This window comes from Anabrus simplex, chromosome 3 (genome assembly GCF_040414725.1).
Source record: "Anabrus simplex isolate iqAnaSimp1 chromosome 3, ASM4041472v1, whole genome shotgun sequence".
NCBI classification, from domain to species: domain Eukaryota; kingdom Metazoa; phylum Arthropoda; class Insecta; order Orthoptera; family Tettigoniidae; genus Anabrus; species Anabrus simplex.
This window is the reverse complement of record NC_090267.1, coordinates 264,080,750-264,108,566: the sequence shown is the minus strand read 5'-3', so window position 1 is coordinate 264,108,566 and position 27,817 is coordinate 264,080,750. Positions and strand designations below refer to the sequence as shown.

Sequence of the window (27,817 nt, the reverse complement as noted above, 5' to 3'; positions counted from 1 at the left end):
CAATCCAGCTTTGAAATCAGTCAATCAAATCGCGCTAGCTTTCGTGGACACCTACCACCTTATGTCAATATCGTGCACAGCCAGTAGATCAGCCCTTGTCTCTTGAAAATTAGACCACTCGTACTCTGATGTGACATTGAGTTTCTCACGTTTTGTTCCTTGTTCATAATATCTCTGATAATGGGGTAGATAGTTGCTGTCCTTGACCCTCCTGAAGTGATGCACTATTGTTCAATAACCATCCTTTGTGTTTATCTTTAATTACATTCTTGACATAATCACAAGGAACATACTCTACTCTTTAGCTAAGTCATCATTCAAAGGCCCATAAACAGGCTCAACATTAGTAGTTTCCTTGGAAGGTATTTGCACTAGTTCTTCATCCTCCAGAATTTCAGTGATAGTGGAATCATCTATTTTCTTGATAAAACTGAAAAGTTTTCAATTTTTCTTTCTTCCTCATGTACTTCACATGATGAAGATGGTAATTCAATTTGGTGTAAAACCTCGAACACTTTATTTGCATGGGTAAATTCTCATTGTGCAAGATACAAACATAATGCCAGCTAAAATGATTTGTTATGATCCTGTTCAGTGGCGTATGCTGGTATCAAGACGTGGGCTACCATTAGACTTCAGCTACCCCTTTTTGATAGTTGGTTTAGGGAACATCAAGCCATAAGCATTTTCGAGCTGAATCCAACAGCCAACAGAGCTGCCCGCTGTGTTGTCTAGGCTGCTTCACAAGCTACTGCCCTGGCCTCTGCCACCGCCAATACTCAACACCTGATCAATCGAGTTGGTAGCCTAAGGTTTAGTAAATTGAAGTCCAGCTTTGAGGCTAAATGGATAGAATGCTTGCCCTTGGTCCGACGGCCCCGGTTCAATTTTCAGAATCAACCCCCTCATACTGTTAATTCCCCTGGCTTGGGAACTGGGTGTTTAAGACGTCTTCGCCATTCATTTTATCCTTATTAGGTCACCACCAAGCCTGTGTAGATGCCATGCACCATTATTATTATTATTATTATTATTATTATTTATTATTATTATTATTATTATTAACATCATCATCATAATCATTAAATAACAATGTTGAATTTTACAGCGGTCGTACCCATCGTTCAATGGTTAGTTATCTTCCTCAGAAGATCAAGTGTCCGACCCATGATCACGGGCTCGATTCCAACCAAAAAAAGAGAACACTAAACCTGAAAGATTGCATTTCATTTTAGCAGATCTACCAATAATAAGAAAACTATATTACTCCTATAACAGCAGCCCTGCAGTGTCTTCCTACAAGGATGTAGAAGTAAACGGGAGTGAAATACCAGCACTCCGTTATCTATATATTTAAGACAGAAGGATGAGGTGAGGAAGTATATACGATGAGTAAAGCATGGTGATAGTTAGCAGTGGCGAACTGACGGATCGAAGCCTAGCACAGCTGTCCTCCGCCGGTCCCCGCACCTGTAGGCAGACAGCAGCAAGCCGCGTGAGGCGAGTCGATGGGAAGGGACGAGAGTCTGGGCTGCAATATCAGTCTCCGAAGCCTTGTTCTCAGAAATACGTGTGACGTGTTTTCTCATTGCTTTCAAGGTTTGCAAATGGAGCAATGTGTCAAATGCTTACAATATAACGTGCTTTAGATTTCCATCGCTCGCATTTGAGGTTTGGGCTTCACTGATAGCCTTGGTAGCCCTCAGTATACGCCACTGATAATTGCATATTCTCAGAAATGACAGAATACACTCACATATGTAAACAACTACTTTGGAGTCAGACAGAATAGCTTTATATTGCACTGCCATAACCGTATGCTGCTGCATGTATGGATTACCTTTAACTGCATATCTGTACCGAACAAGTCAATATGGGCAGCTAAAACTTGTTACCCACCAAGCACTATGCAAAACTTTCTTGTCAGAGTCAGTGTCAAATCTGATGCTCTGAATTAGCCTCACAAAATGCGTTCGACACTGAACAGGATCATAACAAATCATTTTAGCTGTGTTGACCTGTTGTACAATTGGGAGAAAATTCAGAGTCCAACATGCAAATGTTGGTTTATTGAACAACCAAACATAGTGTGGAGGAATGTGTCCCCTCTTCCTACCATAGAAATTTCCTACTTTTCTCCTCAGGCCTGACTATTCAACATACTTTCATGCTACTCCAGAGGCTCTACTCTTCATAAATAATTGAGCATTAATTTGTAACTTTCTTCTTTCCTTTGGTGTATGTTATTAATGTTTGTAAGATCATACGCTAAATGAATGAATGAATTAATGAATTCCTTTCGTAACTTCCATCATGTATGCATTGTATGCCAGTAATAAATAAATAAATGAACGAACAAATGAACAAACAAACATGGCCATAATCTATACATCATGTTCTAGGCTTTCTCTGGAGGTTAGGAGTGTTGGCTTCCAGATTGCAAGTTTCCAGGTTCAAACCCAGCAGATATAGTCAGACATTTTAAGACTGAAAATTATGTCCAGTCAGCATGCCAATGATGGCATATAAAAGGTCTCTAGCAACACATTTGGTGTTTACCCAACAAAATTACATAATACTGTAAGTCTCTCAACAGAGTGCCATTTTCTATGCCATCCAGTTAGAGTAAACTGGAACATTAACATGTAGGCCATAAGCAGCCTAAATGGCATAAAATCAGAATGCTTGTATAGTACATAACAGCATTGCAGAAGGTGAAGTGGAAGTGCAATCCACCACGGTCCATGATGCGAGAGCTGAAGATGTGCAAAAGTTGTTTTTCAACCAGCAAAGGGAGATGGCACGTCACAAAGCTCTGTTCTCTGATAAGGAAGATCTTCTGGTTCGATTCCAGGATGTGTCTAAACACTTCAGCTCTATAGCAAATATCAGCATGATATGTTCATAATATACACTTGCGTGTAGCCCATAGGCCCCACCAGTAGATTGCATTAATGTTTCTTTTCTTCCATTAGGTTTCCACATTTACCTAACACCTGACTCCACCTGACCCTTGCTGCTTCTCTCTATCACTGGCTTTAAGTAAATCCAGAGAAACAAATGTGAACCAATGAACAATGTTACAGTACTTTCTTTGTAAAATGAAGAAGTCAGATCTTCTCTTTTTTTGTGATATCTGAAGCGAACTCTCTTCAGTTTCAATTCAGTTAATTTATAACTGTTATAAAACAATATTTTAAAAAGATGGCATAAACAGCTTCGCTTAATGAAATTTGCTATGACTGAAGTAAATAAGAAAGAGTGGGCTTGCTCAATATAATATGGTTAGAGACAATATTGTAGAGGGTAGGGGTGAGCATTGCCTTCTGCTCATCTTTTGGGGAAAGATAAGCATCTTGTCATTGATGTTGCTTGTAAGAGGTGAACATGCGTTGAAAGGCAGAGCTGTTAGACATTTCATTAGCAACCTAAATTGCCATTCCTATATAGGCCACATTTTTTGTTTGCAAGTATATAGTAGCTAAAAAAGGAATGAGCCCATGGTATTGTACATTCCTCACATTTAATATTTTATCAGACTTAATTTAATGATTATCAAAATATAATTCACCTCCTACAGAGATACAAATTCTGTGGATACCCCCAACAAACATTATATCTGTAGGTTCAATTGTTTCTCAAAAAAGTGAACCAGAGTAGGGAACTTGCAAAGTACCATGTGTTCATTCTTTCCTCAGCAACATTGTACAAGGTAGGTGAAATGAAGGGCAACTTACCATGAACCTGTTTTCTTTCACAGGAGACTCAGCATATGGTATTCCCATGAATTTAAAGATAGTCCTGTTTTTGAAATAAGTAGTTCCTGTGGTACCTGTCAGGTTACCTGCTGGGAGTGAGACCTGGATTGCCCTGCATGGGCACCCTGCCAAACAGAGGGCTAACAGTAGCACCACCAACATCTTGACTGTAACATACAAAATATTGCCGAGTGAGTTTTACAAGGTCATGAAAAAGTGTACCCAGCAGGAGATAAATTGTATCCTTAATTCTGTGGCATGTAGCAAGAAAGGGCCACTTCTTTCCAATTGGACACTGCACTTTTACTATCAGAATACTACTAGGCCTGTTGTAGAATCAGTTTTATACTGGCAGTTATGATCTATAAGTCGGGTATGCTATAATAATTCTACAATTTTTGGATAGGTTACTACGTGAGGCAGAGAAATGAAGCTCAGTAACATAAAGAAGAAAATAATGTGGGGAAAAGTCTTATATCATACTCGTGTATATATATGTCTGTAAATGCCTACATACTATATGTTCATCTTTTTTCCATAGTTCATAAACACACGTTCCATCATTTCATCTTCTCAGAAAATACATAATGTAGCCTACATTGTAAAAATGTATCTAGAACAGCTTCTTATTGCCCCAGTGAGAAGTATGAGCCTATTGCATCTTTAGTGTCCATGATATCCTGATGTTTTACATATTGAAACACATGATGATTGTTCATTTTGAGTTTTAAACTCATGTTGCAGCCAAGAACTTGAAATCATTTCAATATATTTTTTGCAATTGTCTTATAGTTTAATTCTTTTACGTTTCCCAAAAATTTATCAATTACTTCTCTGAAAGCACACCATGCCTGATGTTAGTATTATTCATAATGCCTAAAAATGCAGTGTCCTTCATAAGGAGCCTAATCTGCAGTCCAATAAGCCTGCAGTACAATCAATATCTTTTAGCTTATAACAAGAGTGGATATCTTTGTTTAAATACTCAAAACACATACTGTACCACTTTTGTCCATTGCTTTTAGAAATTATTTAATGATCCCAAGTTTGATATGCAAAGGGGGAAGTGGGTTTTATATTAGGATTAACCCCACATTATTTTTTTTCTCTTCAGAAGTTAAACTTTATCTCTTAAGCCACTCTGGTTGTTCATTGTTTATCTCAACTTATACTGTCCCAATAACACACACACACACACACACACACACACACACACACACACAACCAAGGAAATTTTGTATAACCTACTTGTTGGCCTAGCAGGATAGAGGTTATCTTAAGGTCACCACACAATAGCCACTTATGTTCCTGTTAATTAATTTTTTCTAAATGCAAATTTCTATATGTTTAATTGAGAATAAACAAAATACCCAATGGAAATCAAAGGAAATTTGCTTCTGTTGGTATGTAGTAACACTGTTTTCAAGCTTCTCTTTGAGGCATCAATAAATGCCAATCATGTTGTTGTTTGAATCATCAGTCCATAGACTGGTTTGATGCAGCACTCTTTCCCAACCTATCCTGTGCTAACCTTTTCATTTCTATGTAACTATTGAATCCTACATCTGCTCTAATCTGCTTGTCATATTTATACCTTGATCTACCCCTACCGTTCTTACCACCTACACTTCCTTCAAAAACCAACTGAACAAGTGTCCTATCATTCTATCTCTTCTTCTGGTCAAATTTAGCCAAATCGATCTCCTCTCACCAATTCGATTCACTATCTCTATATTCGTGATTCGATCTATCCATCTCACCTTCAGCATTCTTCTGTAACACCACATTTCAAAAGCTTCTATTCTCTTTCTTTCTGAGCTAGTTATCGTCCATGTTTCACTTCCATACAATGCCACGCTCCACACGAAAGTCTTCAAAAACATCTTTCTAATTCCTATATCAATGTTTGAAGTGAGCAAATTTCTTTTCTTAAGAAAGCTCTTCCTTGCTTGTGCTAGTCTGCATTTTATGTCCTCCTTACTTCTGCCATTGTTAGATATTTTACTACCCAAGTAACAATATTCATCTACTTCCTTTAAGACTTCATTTTCTAAGCTAATATTTCCTGCATCACCTGCTTTCGTTCGACATGCCAATCATTACTATCATAATTTTTACCACCAAACTGGAGAATTAAACCTGATATGTCACAGCAATAATCTACCTGATTTTCCATTTTGAAAAATTAGAGAATTCTTCCTCTCAGTTCCTGTTCCAACTAAAGACCACTCTTTCAATCTCGATCCCACAATCTCACTCTTTTCCTTGGTAAGCTGAGTCCAGCACAAAATCATTCGGCTCTGCCCAGCTAAAAAGCTTTGGTTTGTCTTCTGAAGTTAAGTGGGGAGAAATCCTCATAGTTCAAAATGTTCTGTAGACTCAGATGAACTCATTTGCTCCACAACCTCTAGTTGCTTTGACGTCACTGGAACGGGAATATCTGAACAGTGTGACACAGACCCAACAGCTGATTCTAAGCCTTCATTGCACAGACAGAAGTAGTAATCATCATAATGATTGTTTGGTTCATACCAAATCGTGTGAATTCCAAACAGCATGGATTTCTGTTTTTCACTATACCTCTGTTTTAGTCCTTCAAAACATATTTTACATGTAGCTTAATTTTGAAACATACAAGGTACACTTTCTTAATAAAGGGTAATAATAGCACGTGGCCTCCGGAGAGGCCTGGTGCAGTTATTTCGAGTTGACGCCATATAGGTGACCTGTATGTCTGTGGGAATGGCCCTACCTAAGATTAAATCTAATGCTGAAGACTTCACAAACACCCAGCCTTGGAGCCATAGGAATTAACTAATGATTAAATCCCTGTCTTGACCAGGAATTGAACCTAGGACCCCTTTGGCCAAGGCCAGCACACTAATCATTTAGCCTTGAAGCCGGACTTAATAAAAGGTGTAATATTATGTTTCTGCCTCTGTAACAAGTATGAACCATGTACATAACAGAAATTGTTCAGGTTATTCACACACTGCCTTCATGGTGCTGCAGAGACTGAAGCCATATTATATTAACATATCACTATACACAACACTAAGGAATACTTAAAAACCAGAGAATATTAAGCCCACCAAACACAGCAGGCTAAGCTAAGCTAAATTATGCTAGGCTATGCAACTCAACGAAAAAAATCACTCCAATGTAGTCATATGTAATGGCACATACAGACTGCTATTATAATGCTTAATTGTTTCTTTGGTTGTTAATTATCATGGAAGACAGACCACAGGATAAAAGTCTGATTGAAGAGATGCAATCAATGAAATTAAATTATGGTTTCCTTCTGGGAACTTAATTTTTGATAAAAATATACAGTAGTTGTTGTCAAATTATTAAAGAGATATCTAACCATGAAAGACAACTGCTGGCAACAAATAAATGGAAATTGATTGTACGTATCATTTATTGCTTTTGCGTACACTTTTAACCTACATTCTATAACTTGCATATTTCATATTCATTTTTTTCCTTAATATCATCCTCAGTAACAGAGAGAAGTTCATGAAACTGTTCCTGACTTACACAAAAGTGATTTTTAATTCATAATTTCCATGCAATGCTTGAATCAAATGATGGAATTCACCATGAATTATTCTCCCTCCAATTTCACGTATATATGACTTCTCCTCTTTCTGTTTCTTTCTCTCTCCTTGTCTTCCACAACAGCGGCCAATAAAAGAAAAGCCTCCTCTTCAATTGATCTGCCACCTTTAAACGGCTGCAAGCATAGTATAGCTTAGCTTTTTATTCATGACATAGCATAACATAGCTTGGCATTGCATTACTTAGCTTGTCATAGCTTGGAAGTGTTGTTTGGTGGTGACAAAGCTGAACATTGATCGCTCGTGTAATATTAGCTGATCTGATCAGTACGTGTTGTCAGTGAATGAATTCGGGGGATTCTCCCGTTGCCTCGTCGCACGGTTGAGTTTCCTCAAGAATTCGCGTTTGAAATACCGCCATTTCCAAATCTAGCGAGAAATTGTAAATTGTAAAGGTAATTGTCATAGCTTAGCGTAGCTTATCTTAACTTTCTGTGTGTGGCGGCCTTTACACTTCGACACCAACGAAAAAAGAAAGCCAACTGAAGATTATGCTAAGATACCTTTATCTAAGAGCTGTGTTTATTTTAATTTATATTTTCTTTCCTCAGATATTTTTATGAGCTGGCATATTTTGGCACTCTTCTCTTCAGTGATATCAATACTGACAGCTTTTTTTTACTTCCCTTCATCGTGTTGATATTGCATTGTCAAATCATCCAACCCTCTGAGAATTTTAAATACACTGCCAGCCAAAGATAAAGAACTGGGGTGAAACAGTGGTTTGCTTCATGAAAGTATTCAATAAATCCAGTATAATACAACATTGAGGTTATTACCGGCATATTTTTTGTGTGTGAAATTTTTAAAATATTTTTGTAAATTTGCATAATACAAGAATTTTAGGATATGTTTTGTTATTGATACCGGTATCTTGTAAACGGTACATGATAAAGCATTTCTGTATCTTCAACTGAATCCTAGAACATTAGCATTGTTCATGTATTGTGATTCCTGGTAAAAAAATTGAAACATGATCTAAAAAATTCAAATTTCCTGAAATTTACTTTAAATCTCAAATATCGATATATAATTACATAAAATCTGTACGCGTTACAGCTAAATGTTTGGCATTTTTGAAATCAGCACATAGTTTTCCATATGAACCATCTTTTCCACCAAAACTAGGAAATCATTGCAGGCTAGTGTTATGAACCACCAGGTAGCCCCGCCCACCACCACTCTGCACCCTACAGACAGAGCACATGTCTGGCACCTTGGCTGAATGGTCAGTATAGTGACCTTCGGTTCCCGTCTTAGGTTCGATTCCCGGTCGGGTCGGGGATTTTGACCTTAAATGGTTAATTCCCTTGGATCGGGAGTTTGTTGTTTGTACTGTCCCCAACTTGCTTGCAATTTGTACACCAACACTATCCTCCACCACAATAATGCGCAATTTCAAATACACGGCAGTTAAGCTCGTCTGAGGGTCTGCCTTACAAGGACTGCACCAGGCTAGCAATAGTCACACAAAATTGTATTATTATTATTATTATTATTATTATTATGCAGAGCGTGTGTTTTGCCATTCAAATAACTGGCGGGAAGATTCTCTTCTATGTGTAGAAAGGAGGTTAATAATCGAAACGTACAATGCTTTAGCATGTATACTACATAAATACCTATGTTTCGTATGACTTAAACACTAAAATGTTCAAGCGCCCAGTTTAACTGAGGTGACAAATACGGTAAATCCTGTCTTAATTATGATTAATTTAATACAAGCTTTTACACCGTGGCGAATGTGATCGGTCAGTTCAGATCACCCTGTACAACCATCAGTCCTTAAGTGTAAAACTGGGGCCGGGCCGATTGGCTCAGACTGAATCCAAGTTGGCAGGTTCAATCCTGGCTCAGTCAGGTGGTATTTGAAGGTGCTCTAATACGTCAGCCCCATGTCGGTAGATTTGCCGACACGTAAAATAACTCCCGCGGGACAAACTTCCGGCATCTCCGCAAACCGTAACCGAAACGTAGTTAGTAGGACGTAAAAACCACTGAAAAACAGGGAGGGAAAAGGTTTTGCTCATATTTGCTCAATTTACTACTCATCTAGCACATACAGTATTTTGTGGAAGATACATAATATCTTAGTTTTCGCTCGATAACATGCGGTAGAAATTGGAGCCATGTGGATGTTTGCTCAATTTACCATTCCCGAAATGAACACTGCCCTCTCGCAGTGCCATCTCATCTAATCCGTGCAATTCAAGAAATACTTGTGGTTCGTCAGCCAGTAAATGTCCAAACATGCCATGTAGTCGAAGCTTGTTACAGCAATTTTCTGATAAGGACTAGCACACCCCCACAAAATGCTAGATATTTTTAACCATATCTACACGTACTGTGCAGATAGTTGTTTGTCGGAAAACGAGAAGGACAATTTTGTGTAGCATAGTATATCATCTGTTTGGGGCGAGCCGGGACTCAGATGAAGTATGACTTGGGACTGAGTTGATATGTAGGCTTCAAATTTGCGGGACTGAGTTCGCGTTCTTCGAATATGGGACTGAGTTAGGGAGCTGGGGATGACTCTCGGCCGTGAAACAGGGCCAAACCGACATGTGCGACGCGACGTAGTTCGCACCCCCGAAACTAGCAGACTGTGGGAAAAGTAGTAGTAGTAGTAGTAGTAGTAGTAGTAGCAAATTGGTTATGTACTCGTAGTTGTAACCTCTCTCCCATTAAAATAATAATATGGAGCCGATGACCTCGATATTAGGCCCCTTTAAACAACAAGCATCATCATCATCATCATCATCAAAATAATAATAATAACTGAGCGAGTTGCCTACGCTATACGTGTCGTGTAGCTGTAAGCTGCAACGCTGAAGTAGTTTCCCGTGGTTTCCTTTTTTTCTCACCCGACAAATGACTTGGCTGTATGTTACGTAAGGCCACAGCCGCGTGGCGTGTTATACGAGAGACAGACACTGGCTTCTCACTGAAGAGGCTGCGATTCGAATCCCGACCAATACATGTGCAATTTTTGAAGCGAATTGTCGCGCCCATGTGGTTCGAATTCCACGTATCCCTTGTCTAAGGTCACGATATCAACAGTTTGCTTTGTTTGCTACCTCCTGAGTTCCCAGCCCATTTCTACTTGAGGGCTGCCGAATACCTATCTGTATTAATAGGACGTTAAACTGCTAAAACACTAAGAAACGGAATAAATAATCGTCACGGCCATTTCTGTTCTGAAGCTAATATCTGTCTTGCACGAACAATGCACAGTCTAACAGCTGAAGCTGTGATAAAATATGCAATGATAACTAGGACTGCGGAAAAAAAACATCCTGTATATCTCCTAAAAGTATAAGAGAATACAACCTCTGCGAACTTAGATTACTCATTCAGCTATATCTTCATCAGAATTATCTCACATGTTGGGAAATCACTCGGCGAGATACCAGATATCCTCTGTACTTGTCACAATGTAGCCTAGTATCGACTGAACTTCTGTTTCGGAAATGTTAACTTTATGTACCATAATTCATGCATTCCTGAGCGTATTACTCCACATTAAACTGTCATTTCACGAGCATGGTTGATAAAGCGATTGCTGAAAGTCATTAGTATAATCCAGACCGTTTATACGAATTGAATATCACTGGACGTGCCGTAAAATGAGACTATAATGGGGATCTCTAGAGGCTCACAACGTAGGAAGAGAAAGGTAACTTTAGCGGACTGTGTGGTAACTACCGACCGATTCGTCTCCCGTCCTGCACAGTAAAAATCTTCGAACGAATCGTCAGTCACCGCCAGCGCAGTATCGTCCACCTTTGTATCTGTCAGTGTGGATTTATCTATATATATAAAATAACTTGTCCTGACTGACTGACTGACTGACTGACTGACTGATTCATCATCGCCGAGCCAAAACTACAGGACACAGAGAAATGAAATTTTGTAGATAAATTGATATTAACATGTGCGTGTTCGCTAAGGGAGGCTTTTTGGATATCCCATCGCTAAGGGGGTGAAAAGGGGGGTGAATTTTTAAAATGAGAATATATATATCTCAAAAATTTAAAAGTTTACAGACGTAAAAATTGGTATTTAGAATCTCCTTTAAAAATAAAGAACACGTATTTTTTTGCTTTCGGAAAATCCCACTAAGGGGCTGAAAAAGGGGGGGAGAGGCGTTGAACACCTTTTTATGAGGAGACTTAAATCTCAAAAACTGGAGATGTTACAGACATGAAAATTGAACTTTGGAATCTCCTTTGAAAATTAAGAAACACGTATTTTTGTGTTTTTGGATAATCCGATGAATAGGGGGTGAACAGGAGGGACAGACGGGGTGAATTTTTAAAAAGACTATATCTGAAAGTTATCTCAGACACGTAACGTATTACAGGTTTGAAAACTGGTATTTGGAATTTCCTGTAAAAGTAAAGAAACATACATATTTTTTTCCCCGAAAAATCCACTTAAGGGGAACTGAAAAAGGGGGTGAATTTTAAAAATTCGCGTTTCTACAGTATATCTCGAAAACTTAACATGTTGCAGACGTGAAAATTGGTATTTGGAATCTCCTTTAAAAATTAAAAAAAAAACCTTTGGTTTTCGGTAAAACCCCTTAACGGGGAGGGGGTTGAAAGAATTGAAAATTAGTTGAATTATTTGTATGAGGATGTGTATATGTATATATATATATATATATGCCTATACCAATCAATCTACAGGTGTTACAAACGTGACAAATGGTACTTGGAATCTCTTTTAAAAATGAAACACGCATTTGGTGGGGGAATCAACTTGATAGGGGGGGGGGGGAGGATGAGGATATGAAAACGGAGATGAATTAATTTTACGAGGATACATATATCTCAAAAACTGAAAATGTTACAGTCGTGATAATTGGTATTTGGAAGCTCTTTTAAAGAAACGGGTACTGTTTGTTTTTGGAAAATTCACTTGAGTGGGGAGTGTGAAAGGAAGTAAAAAAATTGAATTCTTTTTCTGGAGAAACTTATATCTCAAACCTGAAGGTTACAGACGTGGAAATTGGTATTTGGATCTCCTTTAGAAATAAAGAAACACGCATTTTTTGGGTGGGGGAAACCAACTTAACGGACGGAGGTGGAGTGAGAAAGGAGTTGAATTCTTTTCGTGAGGATACTTATCTCTCAAAATCTGAAGATGTTACAGACATGAGTTTAATACTTTGTATGAGGATACTTATATCTCAAAAACTAAAGATGTTACAGATGTGAAAATTAGTATTTGAAATCCCCTTTAAAAATAAAGAAACACGCAATTTCTGGGGAAAATCAACTTGGGGCGGGGGCGGTGAAAAAGGAGTTTAATTCCTCTTTATGAGGATACATATATCTCAAAACTGAAGATGTTACAGTCGTGATAATTGCCATTTGGAAGCTCCTTTATAAATAAAGGAACAAATTTTTTTTGTTTTCGGAAAATTCACTTAAGGGGGAGTGTGAAGTGAGGTGAAAAAAATTCCTTTTATGGAGAAACTTATATATCAAAAACTTAAGGTTACATACGTGGAAATTTGTATTTGGAATCACCTTAAAAATAAATAAACACCCATTTTTTGGAGGGCTGGGATAAAAAAAGGAGTTTAATTCTTTTTATGAGGATTTTTATATCTCAAAAACTAAAAATGTTAAAGACGTGAAAATTGGTATTTGGAATCTCCTTTAAAAATTTTGAAACACGCACTTTTGGGGAGGGTGAAAGAGGAGTTGGGCCGCGTCTGTGGTGTAGTGGTTAGCGTGATTAGCTGCCACCCCCGGAGGTCCGGGTTCGATTCCCGGCTCTGCCACGAAATTTGAAAAGTGGTACGAGGGCTGGAACGGGGTCCACTCAGCCTCGGGAGGTCAACTGAGTAGAGGTGGGTTCGATTCCCACCTCAGCCATCCTCGAAGTGGTTTTCCGTGGTTTCCCACTTCACCTCCAGGCGAATGCCGGGATGGTACCTAACTTAAGGCCACGGCCGCTTCCTTCCCTCATCCTTGCCTATCCCTTCCAATCTTCCCATCCCCCTACAAGGCCCCTGTCCACCATAGCAGGTGAGGCCGCCTGGGCGAGGTACTGGTCATACTTCCCAACCGACCAAGTGTCTGAAGCTCCAGGACACTGCCCTTGTGGCTGTAGAGGTGGGATCCCTCGCTGAGTCCGAGGGAAAAGCCGAACCTGGAGGGTAAACAGATGATGATGATGATGATGATGAAAGAGGAGTTGAATTACTTTTATGAGGATACTTATATCTCAAAAACTGAAGATGTTACAGACGTGAAAATGAGTATTTGGAATCTCATTTTAAAATGAAGAAACACGCATGTGTTTTTTTTCGGAAAATCGAGATAAGGAGTGTGGGGTTGAAAATAAGTAAATAAGGAGCTGAAATGTGTTTATGAGGATACTTTATCTTAAAAACTGAAGCTGTTGCAGACGTGAAAGTTGGTATTTTGAATTTCCTTTAAAAAAAAAGAAACACATACTTTTTTGGTTTCGGAAAGTGCACTTAAGGCAGCAGAGGGGTGGAAAGTGAAGAAGAAGAAGAAGAAGAAGTTGGATTATTCTTATGAGTATACATTTATCTAAAAAAACTGAAGGTGTTACAGGCATGAAAACTGGCATTTGGAATCTCCTTTAAAAATAATGAAACAAGTATTTTTTTGTTTTCGGAAAATCCAGTTAAGGGACTGAAAATAATTGGAAAAGCGGGTGAATTTTTAAAATGAATACCGGTATATGTACATTACATATCAAAAACTTAACATGTTAGAGACAAGAAACTTGGTATTTGGAATGTCCTTTAAAAATACAGGAACCTGTACCTTTTCGTTTTCGGAGAAGCACTTAACGGGAGGTGAAAAGAAGTGAAAGGTATTTGAATTATTTTTTATGAGGGTACTTATATCTTAAAAACTGAATATGTTACAGACGTGAAAATGGGTAATTGGAATCTCCTTTAAAAATATTTTTTTTTTTTTTTGCTAGGGGCTTTACGTCGCGCCGACACAGATAGGTCTTATGGCGACGATGGGATAGGAAAGGCCTAAGAGTTGGAAGGAAGCGGCCGTGGCCTTAATTAAGGTACAGCCCCAGCATTTGCCTGGTGTGAAAATGGGAAACCACGGAAAACCATTTTCAGGGCTGCCGATAGTGGGATTCGAACCTACTATCTCCCGGATGCAAGCTCACAGCCGCGCGCCTCTAAGCGCACGGCCAACTCGCCCGGTTTTTAAAAATAAAGAAACGTGCAGTTTTTGTTTTCGGAAAATGTCTTAGATGGGGGTGAGTGTGGGGAAAGGACTGATCAAGGGGTGGAATTCTTTTTATGGGGATACTTATGTATATCTTAAAAACTGAAGACGTTACAGGTATGGGAATAGGTATTTAGAATCTCCTTTAAAAATATAAAAACATGTATTTATTTTTCGACTTGAGAGAAGACTGTTTCTTACATGTACAGCTCTATGTCGCATAGTCCTCTTAGCCCCAAAAGGTAATACCACAAACATGGTTTACAAAGAATTTCTTGGATAAATGAAACTCAATTTTTGGGTAAGTTTTTATACTTCAGGAATTTTCAGATAACATCTTAGTATAATGCCGAGGAACGATTACTTTGATCAAATTACGAAATCCACGCGAGCGAAGCCGCGGGTAATTGCTAGTTAAAGGATAAGGAACTACAAACGCCATCTTTGCAGTCCATTAACTATTACTCACTGATTGGGTTAAATTTCTCTGTGACAACAGTAGCAGTCGAATACGGTGTCCAGCAGGATTATCAGAGAGCTTCCTTAAGACGGTAAGTATACTCCAAGATCAGCGCTGTCTCCTCTCCCGTTTTGCCCTAGTCCTGGACAGCATAGACCGAGACCTTTATCGTCAAGGGCCATGGACTTTGTAGTGCGCTGATCATGGACTCGGCAGGAGGAACGGGGATGAGATGCCCCCACTCTGGAGTACCTTACGGCCTCTTTCGATTTGACTCCCGTAGATCACCTGCGCGTCGTGATGAGGATGAAATGATAATGAAGACAACACACACACCCAGCCCCCGCGCCAAAGAAATTAACCAATGATGATTAAAATTCCCGACCCTGCCAGGAATCGAACCCGGAACCCCTGTGACCAAAGGCCAGCACGCTAATCATTTAGCCATGGAGCCAGACTGTTAATTTACAGTAAAAACTTGTCGACAAGGAAAACCGCCCCTTACGTTTTGTAATATCAAGAGGAAAATCGTTTCCTGATATTTGAGTTTGCAGCTGCGTGTGCATCATAATTCCACCAAATGAAAATTTTAAATCCGTAATAACGAACAATGTACACACTAGACGTGTATTCAAATAAACGTGCCCCGCGGTGCGCGAGAGGGGAACTGTATTTTACATTCTCTTCTATTATGGTTCCTACAACTAACATTCCTGCCGCTATCGCTCCACACATCGACAACAAATTCATTCGCTTGGCTATGCAGCGTTTTACAACGAAGTTTTGAATTGTAAATATAATACAACATAGAGCACTTTACCCGCACAGAATCAAGATTTAAAGTAGACTGAGCACATGTGGGTGCCGAGTTCTTACGTTAGGACGTGCCAGAAAGCGGAAGCAATTACCCTGAACAAGGGAAGCACTAGAGAAAACTTTGCAACACATCGTTCAGTCTAATGCAGACCCTCACAGCGCTAACAAAATAGTGTGCCATACTTGGGCCCGTGAGAGTTTGAGTCTGACATTTGAGTGGCGAAAGCTGTAACTACGACTAGTACTGCGTTACTATAGTTGCCTCCATCTGTGGGATATCATCCTTTACTACAGGCTGAAATAAAACATGCTGGCCTAATGCAGTTCAGTAAACTTTGACCCGTTCCTGAGCTCGAGCTAATAATGGTAATAGCATGGTACGGAAATAAAATTGCAATTAGTTGCAGTAAGTTCGGCGCTTGCCTTGCAAAATGCAACGATGAACGGTTTTAATTATCAGAACATTTGCGTTAGATTTTAATACACTGACTGACAGAGCAAATGCAACACCAAGAAGGAGTGGTCAGAACTTTATGCCAATTGCAGGGTAGACTGACGTCACTGAGGTATACTCATGATGTGAAATGCGCCGCTGTGCTGCGCACGTAGCGAGCGATAAATGGGACACGGCGTTGGCGAATGGCCCACTTCGTACCGTGATTTCTCAGCCGACAGTCATTGTAGAACGTGTTGTCGTGTGCCACAGGACACGTGTATAGCTAAGAATGCCAGGCTGCCGTCAACGGAGGCATTTCCAGCAGACAGACGACTTTACGAGGGGTATGGTGATCGGGCTGAGAAGGGCAGGTTGGTCGCTTCGTCAAATCGCAGCCGATACCCATAGGGATGTGTCCACGGTGCAGCGCCTGTGGCGAAGATGGTTGGCGCAGGGACATATGGCACGTGCGAGGGGTCCAGGCGCAGCCCGAGTGACGTCAGCACGCGAGGATCGGCGCATCCGCCGCCAAGCGGTGGCAGCCCCGCACGCCACGTCAACCGCCATTCTTCAGCATGTGCAAGACACCCTGGCTGTTCCAATATCGACCAGAACAATTTCCCGTCGATTGGTTGAAGGAGGCCTGCACTCCCGGCGTCCGCTCAGAAGACTACCATTGACTCCACAGCATAGACGTGCACGCCTGGCATGGTGCCGGGCTAGAGCGACTTGGATGAGGGAATGGCGGAACGTCGTGTTCTCCGATGAGTCACGCTTCTGTTCTGTCAGTGATAGTCACCGCAGACGAGTGTGGCGTCGGCGTGGAGAAAGGTCAAATCCGGCAGTAACTGTGGAGCGCCCTACCGCTAGACAACGCGGCATCATGGTTTGGGGCGCTATTGCGTATGATTCCACGTCACCTCTAGTGCGTATTCAAGGCACGTTAAATGCCCACCGCTACGTGCAGCATGTGCTGCGGCCGGTGGCACTCCCGTACCTTCAGGGGCTGCCCAATGCTCTGTTTCAGCAGGATAATGCCCGCCCACACACTGCTCGCATCTCCCAACAGGCTCTACGAGGTGTACAGATGCTACCGTGGCCAGCGTACTCTCCGGATCTCTCACCAATCGAACACGTGTGGGATCTCATTGGACGCCGTTTGCAAACTCTGCCCCAGCCTCGTACGGACGACCAACTGTGGCAAATGGTTGACAGAGAATGGAGAACCATCCCTCAGGACACCATCCGCACTCTTATTGACTCTGTACCTCGACGTGTTTCTGCGTGCATCGCCGCTCGCGGTGGTCCTACATCCTACTGAGTCGATGCCGTGCGCATTGTGTAACCTGCATATCGGTTTGAAATAAACATCAATTATTCATCCGTGCCGTCTCTGTTTTTTTCCCCAACTTTCATCCCTTTCGAACCACTCCTCCTTGGTGTTGCATTGTCACTGTCAGTCAGTGTATTATAGTTTTGCGGGAGTGTCGTTCAGTGCTTAGTTACGTCTCTTCACTGTAACGGTGGACATCAAATTTTTTTCAAACGAGAGATGATTTGCATGGACGATTCTTCTTCGATTTCACAATTAAGGATAGGTAGGCCCTAACCCTGTTTCTGTTAGTTTTGACATGGGATCAGAAGAACTGGCACCATGCTCCTCAAAATCAGAGATTATTAATCATCACTCTGCAGATATTTGTTAAATGTTCAGGATGTAGGGTGTTATTTAAACAGCAGCTGACCAATGGGCGACGACATAAGGTATGTATGGACTTATAAACAATCCTTGAGTACGACATATGAGTTCAAATATGTAGGAGTAGGAAGTAGGCCAGAGGTGCTCACACTGGGCAGGCGATGGGCATAATGCTATCCAGCCACAGCGACAGGCCGTGAAGACTAGGCAAAGCTCTATCTCTATGTCACTCTCGACCACTATTCGACTCCATTTGAATCACGTTCTAATCTCTGAGTACAAATTTCGATTTAATCTAAATAACTCACCGACATGCAGTTGTGGAAAAGTTATTGGGGATGCTAACCACATTCTCTTCCAATGCGAAAAATTTACACCACAAAGACAACTCGTATTACACAGATTGAACGAACAGAACGTTACACTCCCAACTTGTGTCTCCTGCCTAGTATACACACCCACACAGGAAAGTGTTATGGTAATAAAGAACTACCCATACATTAATCAATGTGGTATCTGTTTATAGAGTGACATTTCAAGACGGAAAATATCAAATTGAGATCTGAAAATGTATTCGATTATTAATCCTATGCTATAGTGAAACATGTGAGAACTAGTTAATTCTGTATATTTATAATGCCATAATGAGGACCTACGTTGACAAAAAAATCATTATGCAACAAGCCTGTAATGGCAATAATTAAGACACGAGTATGTTTATGAAACGAGCAAGGCGAGTTTTATAATTTCCGTACGATTTAAGGGCCGGCGACATACAGTACTTAATTGCGCAGCAGTTGAAACTTTTACTACGGGACTGACTACTTGTGAAAGAATTAAACGACATAGCTGTGGAATGAGTATGACCTACTGAAAGGAGCAAATTCAGTCGAATTAACCTGTCTCGACCAACTGTTTATTTGCTCGACGCATAGAAGAACTTGGAGAAGGTATTGAACGGCAACTAGCATCACTGACGTTGTTGACACAGCACATCTTGCAATATTTATTCGAGGGGTGGACAGAGATCTTCAAATGACGAAAGAGCTACTGAATCTAGATCCCTTGGAGGCTAGCGCTACCGAGGAGGACGTTTTTCGTAGTGTAGAGGAAGCTATACGAAAGGTGAAATTACCGAGGAAGACATTGGTGTCTGTAGCCACCGACGGCGCTCCTGCAATTGTAGGCAATAAAACTTGATTCTTGGCACATTTAAGGTCAAAATTACCTTCAGGACATGAACTTCTGGCCGGCCCCGTGGTGTAGGGGTAGCGTGCCTGCCTTTACCCGGAGGCCCCGGGTTTGACTTCCAGCCAGGTCAGGGATTTTTACCTAGACCTGAGGGCTGGTTCGAGGTCCACTCAGCTTGCGTTAATAGAATTGAGGAGCTATCTGACTGTGAGATAGCGGCCGCGGTCTGGAAAGCCAAGAATAACGGCTGAGAGGATTCGTCGTGCTGACCATACGACATCTCGTAATCTGCAGGCCTTCGGGCAGAGCAGCGGTCGCTTGGTAGGCCAAGGCCTTCAAGTGCTGTAGTGCCATGGGGTTTGTTTGTTTACATGAACTTCTGTCCATACACTGCGTTATTCACCAAGAGGCACTTTGTGCCAAGACACTAAACTTTGACCATATTATGAATGTCGTGATTAAAGTAGTGAACTTGTTAAGGCATGCTGGTCTCACTCATAGACAGTTCCGTGAATTTCTAAACTCACTAGAAACAGAATATCAGGATATTCCTTATTTTTGTCCTGTTAGGTGGCTAAGTAGGGTAAGACTCTTAGGCGGTTCATTCAGCTGTTTGAAGAGATAAAGATAAACTTTCTAATCCTGCTTGGAAAAAAATACGGGAGGTGACAGGAAGTGCAGAAGTGAAGGACTGTCAACGTTGACGTAAGTATTAATTTTGAAGTGATGATTTTACTTTGTTTTATTTAATAACAATGTTATCGGCTTTGCGTCCCACTAACTACTTTTACGGTTTTCGGAGACGCCAAGGTGCCGGAATTTTGTTGCGTAGGAGATCTTTTACGTGCCAGTAAATCTACCGACACGAAGCTGACGTATATGAGCCCCTTCAAATACCACCGGACTGAGCCAGGATCGAACCTGCCAAGTTGGGGTCAGAAAGCCAGTGCCTCAACCGTCTGAGCCACTCAGCCCGGCACTGTTTTATTTCCAGTGGACAGCAAGTAATCCACGTCATTTTCAATTTACATTATAAGAAATATGTTCTTACTGTTCATTGCAGATTACATATTTTGAACGAATACAATAAAGAGTTAAAACCTCAAATATTTTTGTATTGTACCCAATTAATTACAATTTCCATTATTATTTATTTTGAGAGGTGCTTTAGAAACATTTCTAATATAATACGGAGTGTACCGGGTGAGTTGGCCGTGCGGTTAGGAGCGCGCAGCTGTAAACTTGCACCCGGGAGATAGTGGGTTCAAACCCCACTGTCGGCAGCCCTGAAGATGGTTTTCCGTGGTTTCCCATTTTCACACCAGGCAATGCTGGGACTGTACCTTAATTAAGGCCACGGCCGCTTCCTTCCCACTCCTAGCCTTTTCCTATCCCATCGTCGCCATAAGACCTATTTGTGCCGGTGCGACGTAAAACAAATTTAAAAACACAACACGGAGTTAATAGGGCCGGTCTCCACTGATTAACATTTAACGCCAATATGTTAAATTTAACATGTTACAATTGACATGTATATTGTGATTGTGTCTTCCAATTGACTTTGCATGTTAACTCAGAATGTTGAGGTGGAAGTCAATTTGTTGTTCGTCGTGATGTCGGCACAGCTTTGGCAACTTCCGTGCTGTTTCCATTCCAACGGATAGCCTAAAAGACGCAAACGACGTACTTCTCGTGAAATAGGATTATAGTTACAACTCTTTGCAATACTCATTCTCTTTGTTATAAGCTACAAATACAGTACGCGCACGTATGTCGTTCTCTCTGCACTATACCAGTACACAAATTTATAGTCAGAAATGGAGTGGAGCAAGGAGATTACTCTGGACTTAATGATATAATAGAAAGGCCTTGTTTGTGGGATGTCTCATCAAAGGAATACAGAGATAAAGCGAAGAAAGCCGGCAGTTTCCAGGAACTCGAAATTATCTAAAATTGTTCCCGCGAGTGCACCGAAAAAAAAAAAAATAATAATAAAAGATAACTAGTGTCCCTCTGCTCCCAGTACGGTACAGTTGAGAATTGTAAAAAGTTCAGAAAAGTCGCAGCGGACGAAGTTTATACTTCAAACTGGTTTGCTTTTGAAGCAATGAGCAGGATGGGGGGAGGAAATGTACCCAATAAAACTGCATTTCTAAATCATAACAAGAAACAACAGTGGCAATAACAAAGGCCAAATACTCTTCATCTTATTTTTTCTTATTGCTAGTGGCTTTACGTCGCACCACAAAGATAGGTCTTTTTTTTTTTTTTTACTATTGGCTTTACGTCGCAACGACACAGTAGGTCTTATGGCGACGATGGGACAGGAAAGGGTTAGGAGTGGGAAGGAAGCGGCCGTGGCCTTAATTAAGGTTCAGCCCCAGCATTTGCCTGGTCTGAAAATGGGAAACCACGGAAAACTATCTTCAGGGCTGCCGACAATGGGGTTCGAACCCACTATCTCCCGAATACTGGATACTGGCCGCACTTAAGCGACTGCTGCTATCGAGCTCGGTAAAGATAGGTCTTATGGCGCCGATGGGATACGAAAGGCCTAGGATTTGGAAGGAAGCGACCGTGGCCTTAACTAAGGTACAGCCCCAGCATTTACCTGGTGTGAAAATGGGAAACCATGGAAAACCTTCTTCGGGGCTGCCGACAGTGCGATTCAAACGCACTATCTCCCAGATGCAAGCTCACAGCCGCGTGTCCCCAACCGCACGGCCAACTCGCCCGGTAATCCTCTTCATCTCAGTACATTGTCCTTGTTTGAAAATACTAGACACCACCTAAATGTTATACCACACATTGATATAATGAACTACCTGTATGTAGAAAAAGGAAGTCAAGTTGAACATGTTTGTTAAGTGTGGACACAATGTTAAATGAAACAGTATTCAACATTTAACGTTTAACATGTTGATGGTGTCACCAGTTGTTGTTGTTAAATGTTAATCAGTGGTGACCGGCCTTAAGGTGGACAATAAGAGTTTGTCTGTACATTGCTCATAATTTAAAAAGAATGGTATTTCTGTATCGGTCGTGTCCACAGTAACAAAGAAATGCACTTTTCTTTTTTTACTTTCCGTAATTTCTCTCTGTCTGAATGTACGTATGCGCATCACGAGAAAACAGTTGAAGAGAATTTATAATGAAAATCGGTACGTAAAGTCGGGGAATAAGTCGCTACAATCTAGGCCATAAATAATTTTATTCACGCTGAGTGAAATGGTAGTTTAGGGGAAGGCCTAAAATTTTATTCTCAAATATTTATGTTATTAGTGTTCCTATCGATAAATACTGCATAACTAAAGTTATATAGAACTAAATTTCCGATCATTATGTCTTATACATTTGGCTATGATAAGAGTGGTATTTCAGAGTCGGAAGGAAACTAAATCTGAAGGCCTACAACATCGAAAGTTAATAAAATTGATGAACAATAACATTATATTGACCGTTGTTTGTGGTGATGTTCTTTGTCTCTTCAGCTGCCACTTATCTTCCATAGATGGGGTTACTGCTGCGTACCGAGTATAACAGCCTGTCTGAATATAGGCGGGAAGTAGTTGGGGAGTTAAATAACTTTCTTCTTTAGCATGCCATTCCTCTGGTTCGTACATTTTCTGATAATACTGGTATGTAACATACTGGTTTATCATAGTATTCCAGCTATTCGATCCCTACTCTGAGGCGTTGAATGGAATGCGCAGAGTGCACATGTAACGGAATAATAGCATAGATTAGCAGCGTAGTACTGTTCGTTAAAAGTGAGAAAATGTGTTGTTTTTCATTTAATCGCAACATTCCTACTGAAATGAAATGAAATGAAATGAAATGGCGTATGGCTTTTAGTGCCGGGAGTGTCCGAGGACAAGTCTTCACCTGATAAAAGAGGCATGGTGACTTCCCGTCGCGTTTCCGAGGTAACGTTGACTCCCGCAGGCGACCTGCGTGTCATGATGAGGATGAAATGATGATGAAGACGACATATACACCCAGTCCCCGTGCCAGGGAAATGGACCCATTATGGTTAAAATTCCCAACCCTGCCGGGAATCGACCAAAGGCCAGCACTCTAACCATTTAGCCATGGAGCCGGACAACATTCCTACTGACATCATTGTAATGATCTGTGTTGATTTCAGTTGGGAAAACAATTATTTCTGTGGTTGTAAAAAGGCAGATGGAGAGTGAGTGTCTGTCATTATAATGAAAATTCTCCAACTTGATCGTGACTGATGGTAGGGAAGAGGGCCGACAAGTACAATGAAAATTCCCTAACCCAGTCTTCACCTGATAAAAGAGGCATGGTGACTTCCCGTCGCGTTTCCGAGGTAACGTTGAAAGCTATGCAATTTAACAGTATCTTCCTCAAAACGTGTACACTACCTAGCCTAGAATTCCGTAGCGAAGCACGGGTACATCAGCTATCTGATGAACTCACCAATCATGCTTACCAGGAATAACATCAGTGGGGTTATTTATTTGAAGGCATTCTGTAGATCTATTTGGTAGATGCACTTACATTGTTGTTGTATTGTAATGTTGGATAGTAAATATCTGTGCCCTCAGTCGTGATAAAACTCACTCGCCATTTAGAGGTCAGCTATTATCATCGCACGCCTAATATATTCAGAAATTCAGTGAACAGGGAAAGTCACATAACACTACAACACTGTGCAAAATCAAACATTAAACTTGTTGAAATATGTAAATATATTGCGTTTTGATGAATGAATAACAAGAATGTTACCTTCCTTAAGGGAGATACTGGCATTCTCATCCAAGGAATTGTAAATCGTAGCTTGTACGCTTAAACCCCGTATCTTCGTAAATTAAAACAAAAATTTTAACGATTCAGTTTTCTTTGAATGTATAAATATAAGAAAATAAAGCTGACTTTATATCCAGCGCAGTGTAAATCTGGGAAAGGTCGGTTTCCTTGCGATTATGGTGTCTTTTTCAAAATACTGTAACCCAATCAACATTTTGCTGAGAGTGGAAGAGAGCTTCGTCGCCACAATCGAACGTCACTGCTTCACTTCCCTGCCAAGTGTGTTCGCTCTCCCGCTTCACTGTGACGTAGGCTGCCCGCACTTACGTCAGACCAGCCCGGCCGCGCTCGGTATGAAATGAAATGTCGTATGGCTTTTAGTGCCGGGATATCCCAGGACGGGTTCGGCTCGTCAGGTGCAGGTCTTTCTATTTGACTCCCGTAGGCGACCTGCGCGTCGTGATGAGGATGAAATGATGATGAAGTCAACACATACACCCAGCCCCCGTACAGTAGGAATTAACCAATTAAGGTTAAAATCCCCGACCCGGCCGGGAATCGAACCCAGGACCATCTGAACCGAAGGCCAGTACGCTGACCGTTCAGCCAACGAGTCGGACCGCACTCGGTAAGCCTCAACGGGCGCCCCAGCTGAGCACCTCTGAAATAGACCATTCCGATATTAATGGCTTATCCATTACTTATCATTAGAGGCGCCTGTCTTTCGCTAAGCGCGAAATCGCGAATTTTTTGCGATATTTTCTTTAAATTTGGCTCAAAATGCGAAACTTGAATCAAAATCACGAAATAATTAACGAAATCAAGTGGAATCACTCCTTGATGCAAGAAGCATAATGAAATGTGATTTTTTTAAAATGATGAAGTCCCTCCTCTAATAAAGCAAATTCCGATCCTACGAGAACTTTCAGCATCAGAATATCTTGAACCATACACAGCGTTTAGGGATCTACTTTGAAGCTCATATAAACTTAGAGCACGTAAAGATATCGATGGGATGTGTTAACGCAGTAAACATTGATTTATAGAGCCTTTCTTTCCAGTTATATCCCGCAGTCCTGATTCTACTAACTGATGGTTCATCGTGAAAGGGTAAACACAGAGAAACACAAATTCATTCATTACGTCATCAATAAGTATGCTTTACAGTCTCGTTTCACTTGGTGAAACAGGTGAACTTCAAAACACAAATCCGTTCCCTTATTCTCTGAGCATCTTGTTTCCATCATTGAAGCTCTACAGATCCTGTCAGTTGATGGCAACATTTCACCACGCCAACTTGCACATGTGCTATTTTATTCAGCCTCAACATCTGTATTTCTTGTCTCGCTACAAATTATTGTTAAATATGTTTCCCAATTTGGAAATTGTGACCATGACCTTAATTAAGCTACAACCTCAACATTTGTCTGGTGTAAAAATGAGAAACCACGGAAAACCATATTCAGTGTGCCAAGAGTGTAGTACGAACTCCATGCAAGCTCACAGCTATGTAACTCAAATCGTGTAGGCAACTCGCTCGATTAGTATAAATTAGTCCAGTAAGTATCGATGACTTACTAACTCATACCCACTGCGGGTGGGGCTGTTAGAACACATCCACGGTATCCCCTCTCTGTCGTAAAAGACGACTGGAAGGGGAACCCCCCAGAATTTACTATGGTCTGTCAGAAGGTATCTTTCTGAAATCCCGTATTAATCTTGTTACTCTACTCCTGCATTTATGATAGAAACAATGTGTGAATGTTCTTGAAATTGTGGGTAGTAGAATACATCAAATGGAACCTTACATTTCTATTAGTTTTCGAACCTGGTCATGTTATCGTCGCCCTGTCATCTTTCCTGACATCAGCCTACTGACTCGACAGGGAAGAGCAAGAGAGCTACAAGGCTAGTTATAACATTTTGAACCAATATTTTAAAACATTTTGTATTTGTTTATTTATTTATTTATTTATTTATTTATTTATTTGTGTATTTATTTATTTATTTATTTATTTACTTATTTATCAGTTAGCACTCGGGCGAGCTAGAAGCTCACACTGAGGGGTAATACAGATCATTCTGTCTTCTTTTTTTAAATTTCACGATGTTGTTATACAATTGTTACTTAACAAAAAGTAATAGACTAACAGCCACAGAAAAAACAATACATAATACAATTTCAGTGCTAGTTCATATTACGCAATAACAGAAAACCGAGTGATTTGATTGCGCGGATTGGGTCGCGTAGCTGTGAGCTTGCATTCGGGAGATTGTAGGTTCGAACCACACTGTTGACAGCCCTGAAGATGGTTTTCCATGGTTTCGCCACTTTCGCACCAAGCAAATGCTGTGGCTGTACCTTAATTACGGCTACGGTCGATACCTTCCCAATCGTAAACCCTTTCCATCCTTGCTTTGCCGAAAACTTTCAATGTGTTATTGCGACACTAAACCAATAGCAGAAAAAAGAAGTCAGCAAAATAGGTATCTAGAAAATAGGCTATGTTTTTATTTTTGCCTTAAAGGTAATCAGACTTTTAATTAGTTCAATAGGTTCGGGAATGTTGTTAAAATGTTAAACATGAAATACTCCATTTACCATATTTAGTTTGGTTGTGAATAACGTAACAGAGAGATTTCTTTCAAGTACGGTACCGTAATTGAATTTGTTCGTTAAAATTTACGCCAAAATGTACGCGACTTAGATTACTATTACCTTGTTCATGATCAATATTTAATAACGGCCTCCAAATGACATATTTTTGACAATTTACTTGTTTCTTTACTGGATGTAGTCCATAAATAATACGAATAGCTGTATTTTGTAAAATCTGTAGTAGTTTCAAACTGTATTTATTGATCGATACAAGACCAAATGAACACAAATAGGACAACTGTGATTGGATAAGACTGCAATAAATTGATCTGAAAGTATTGAACCGAGCTCGATAGCTGCAGTCGCTTAAGTGCGGCCAGTATCCAGTATTCGGGAGATAGTAGGTTCGAACCCCACTGTCGGCAGCCCTGAAAATGGTTTTCTGTGGTTTCCCATTTTCACACCAGGCAAATGCTGGGGCTGTACCTTAATTAAGGCCACGGCCACTTCCTTTCCACTCCTAGCCCTTTCCTGTCCCATCGTCGCCGTAAGACCTATCTGTGTCGGTGCGACGTAAAACAACTAGCAAAAAAAAAAAAAAAAAAAAAGTATTGAATGGTAAAGCGCCTAAAGTCTATGGAGTACTCTGATTACTTCTGTAACTTGTTTACAGACCAGCTAAATTCATTCGATAATAAATTCTAGTCTATAAATAATCCTAGAATTACATTGAATTGCAGTTTAATAAACATCAGAGGAAGGGCAGGCGTGTGCACTTACCGGTCGAGCAGATCTGTAGACGATTAACACTTCGAGAGAGATGACGTCTCGTTCATCAGCTTCTCTGGCTTTATAGCCTACTCTCATCTGGAGTACCTGTCAGTTGTCTTATCAAATAATTCACCTCACCTCTTCAGCCTACGTCATTTAGAAGAGCGTTTCTCAACCTAAGATACGTAAGCCGAATTCGACCATAATTAAACCGTTCTCTCACGAATGCGATCATAAGTACTTTGTTTTTATTAGTTCGACGATAAGTATTTTATTCTTATGAATTCAACCATTTGCACATCGATAGGTTCGGAAATGTTATTAAAAGTGGAAACACAATGTATGTGATACTCCTTGTACCATATTTAGTGGGTTCGATTCTTCGACAGGAAGTCGACAGATTTAAGAAACGAGATTTCCACTTTCGGAGGTGCACATGGCCTTGAG

At 40.5% G+C, this 27,817-nt stretch overlaps 1 protein-coding gene across 1 annotated transcript in view; it reads right to left on the bottom strand.

The window, feature by feature from the left end:
• The window catches only part of LOC136866224 (esterase E4), a 113,956-nt gene extending 86,502 nt beyond the window's left edge, over positions 1 to 27,454 (bottom strand). Inside the window, exons 1-2 of the mRNA XM_067143008.2 lie at positions 27,380 to 27,454; positions 3,738 to 3,925 (exon numbers count right to left, since the gene is read on the bottom strand). Coding sequence (XP_066999109.2) covers positions 3,738 to 3,920 — 183 coding nt within the window. The 5' untranslated portion in view covers positions 3,921 to 3,925; positions 27,380 to 27,454. The remainder of the gene's footprint in view (positions 1 to 3,737; positions 3,926 to 27,379) is intronic.
• Positions 27,455 to 27,817: the final 363 nt, after the last annotated feature.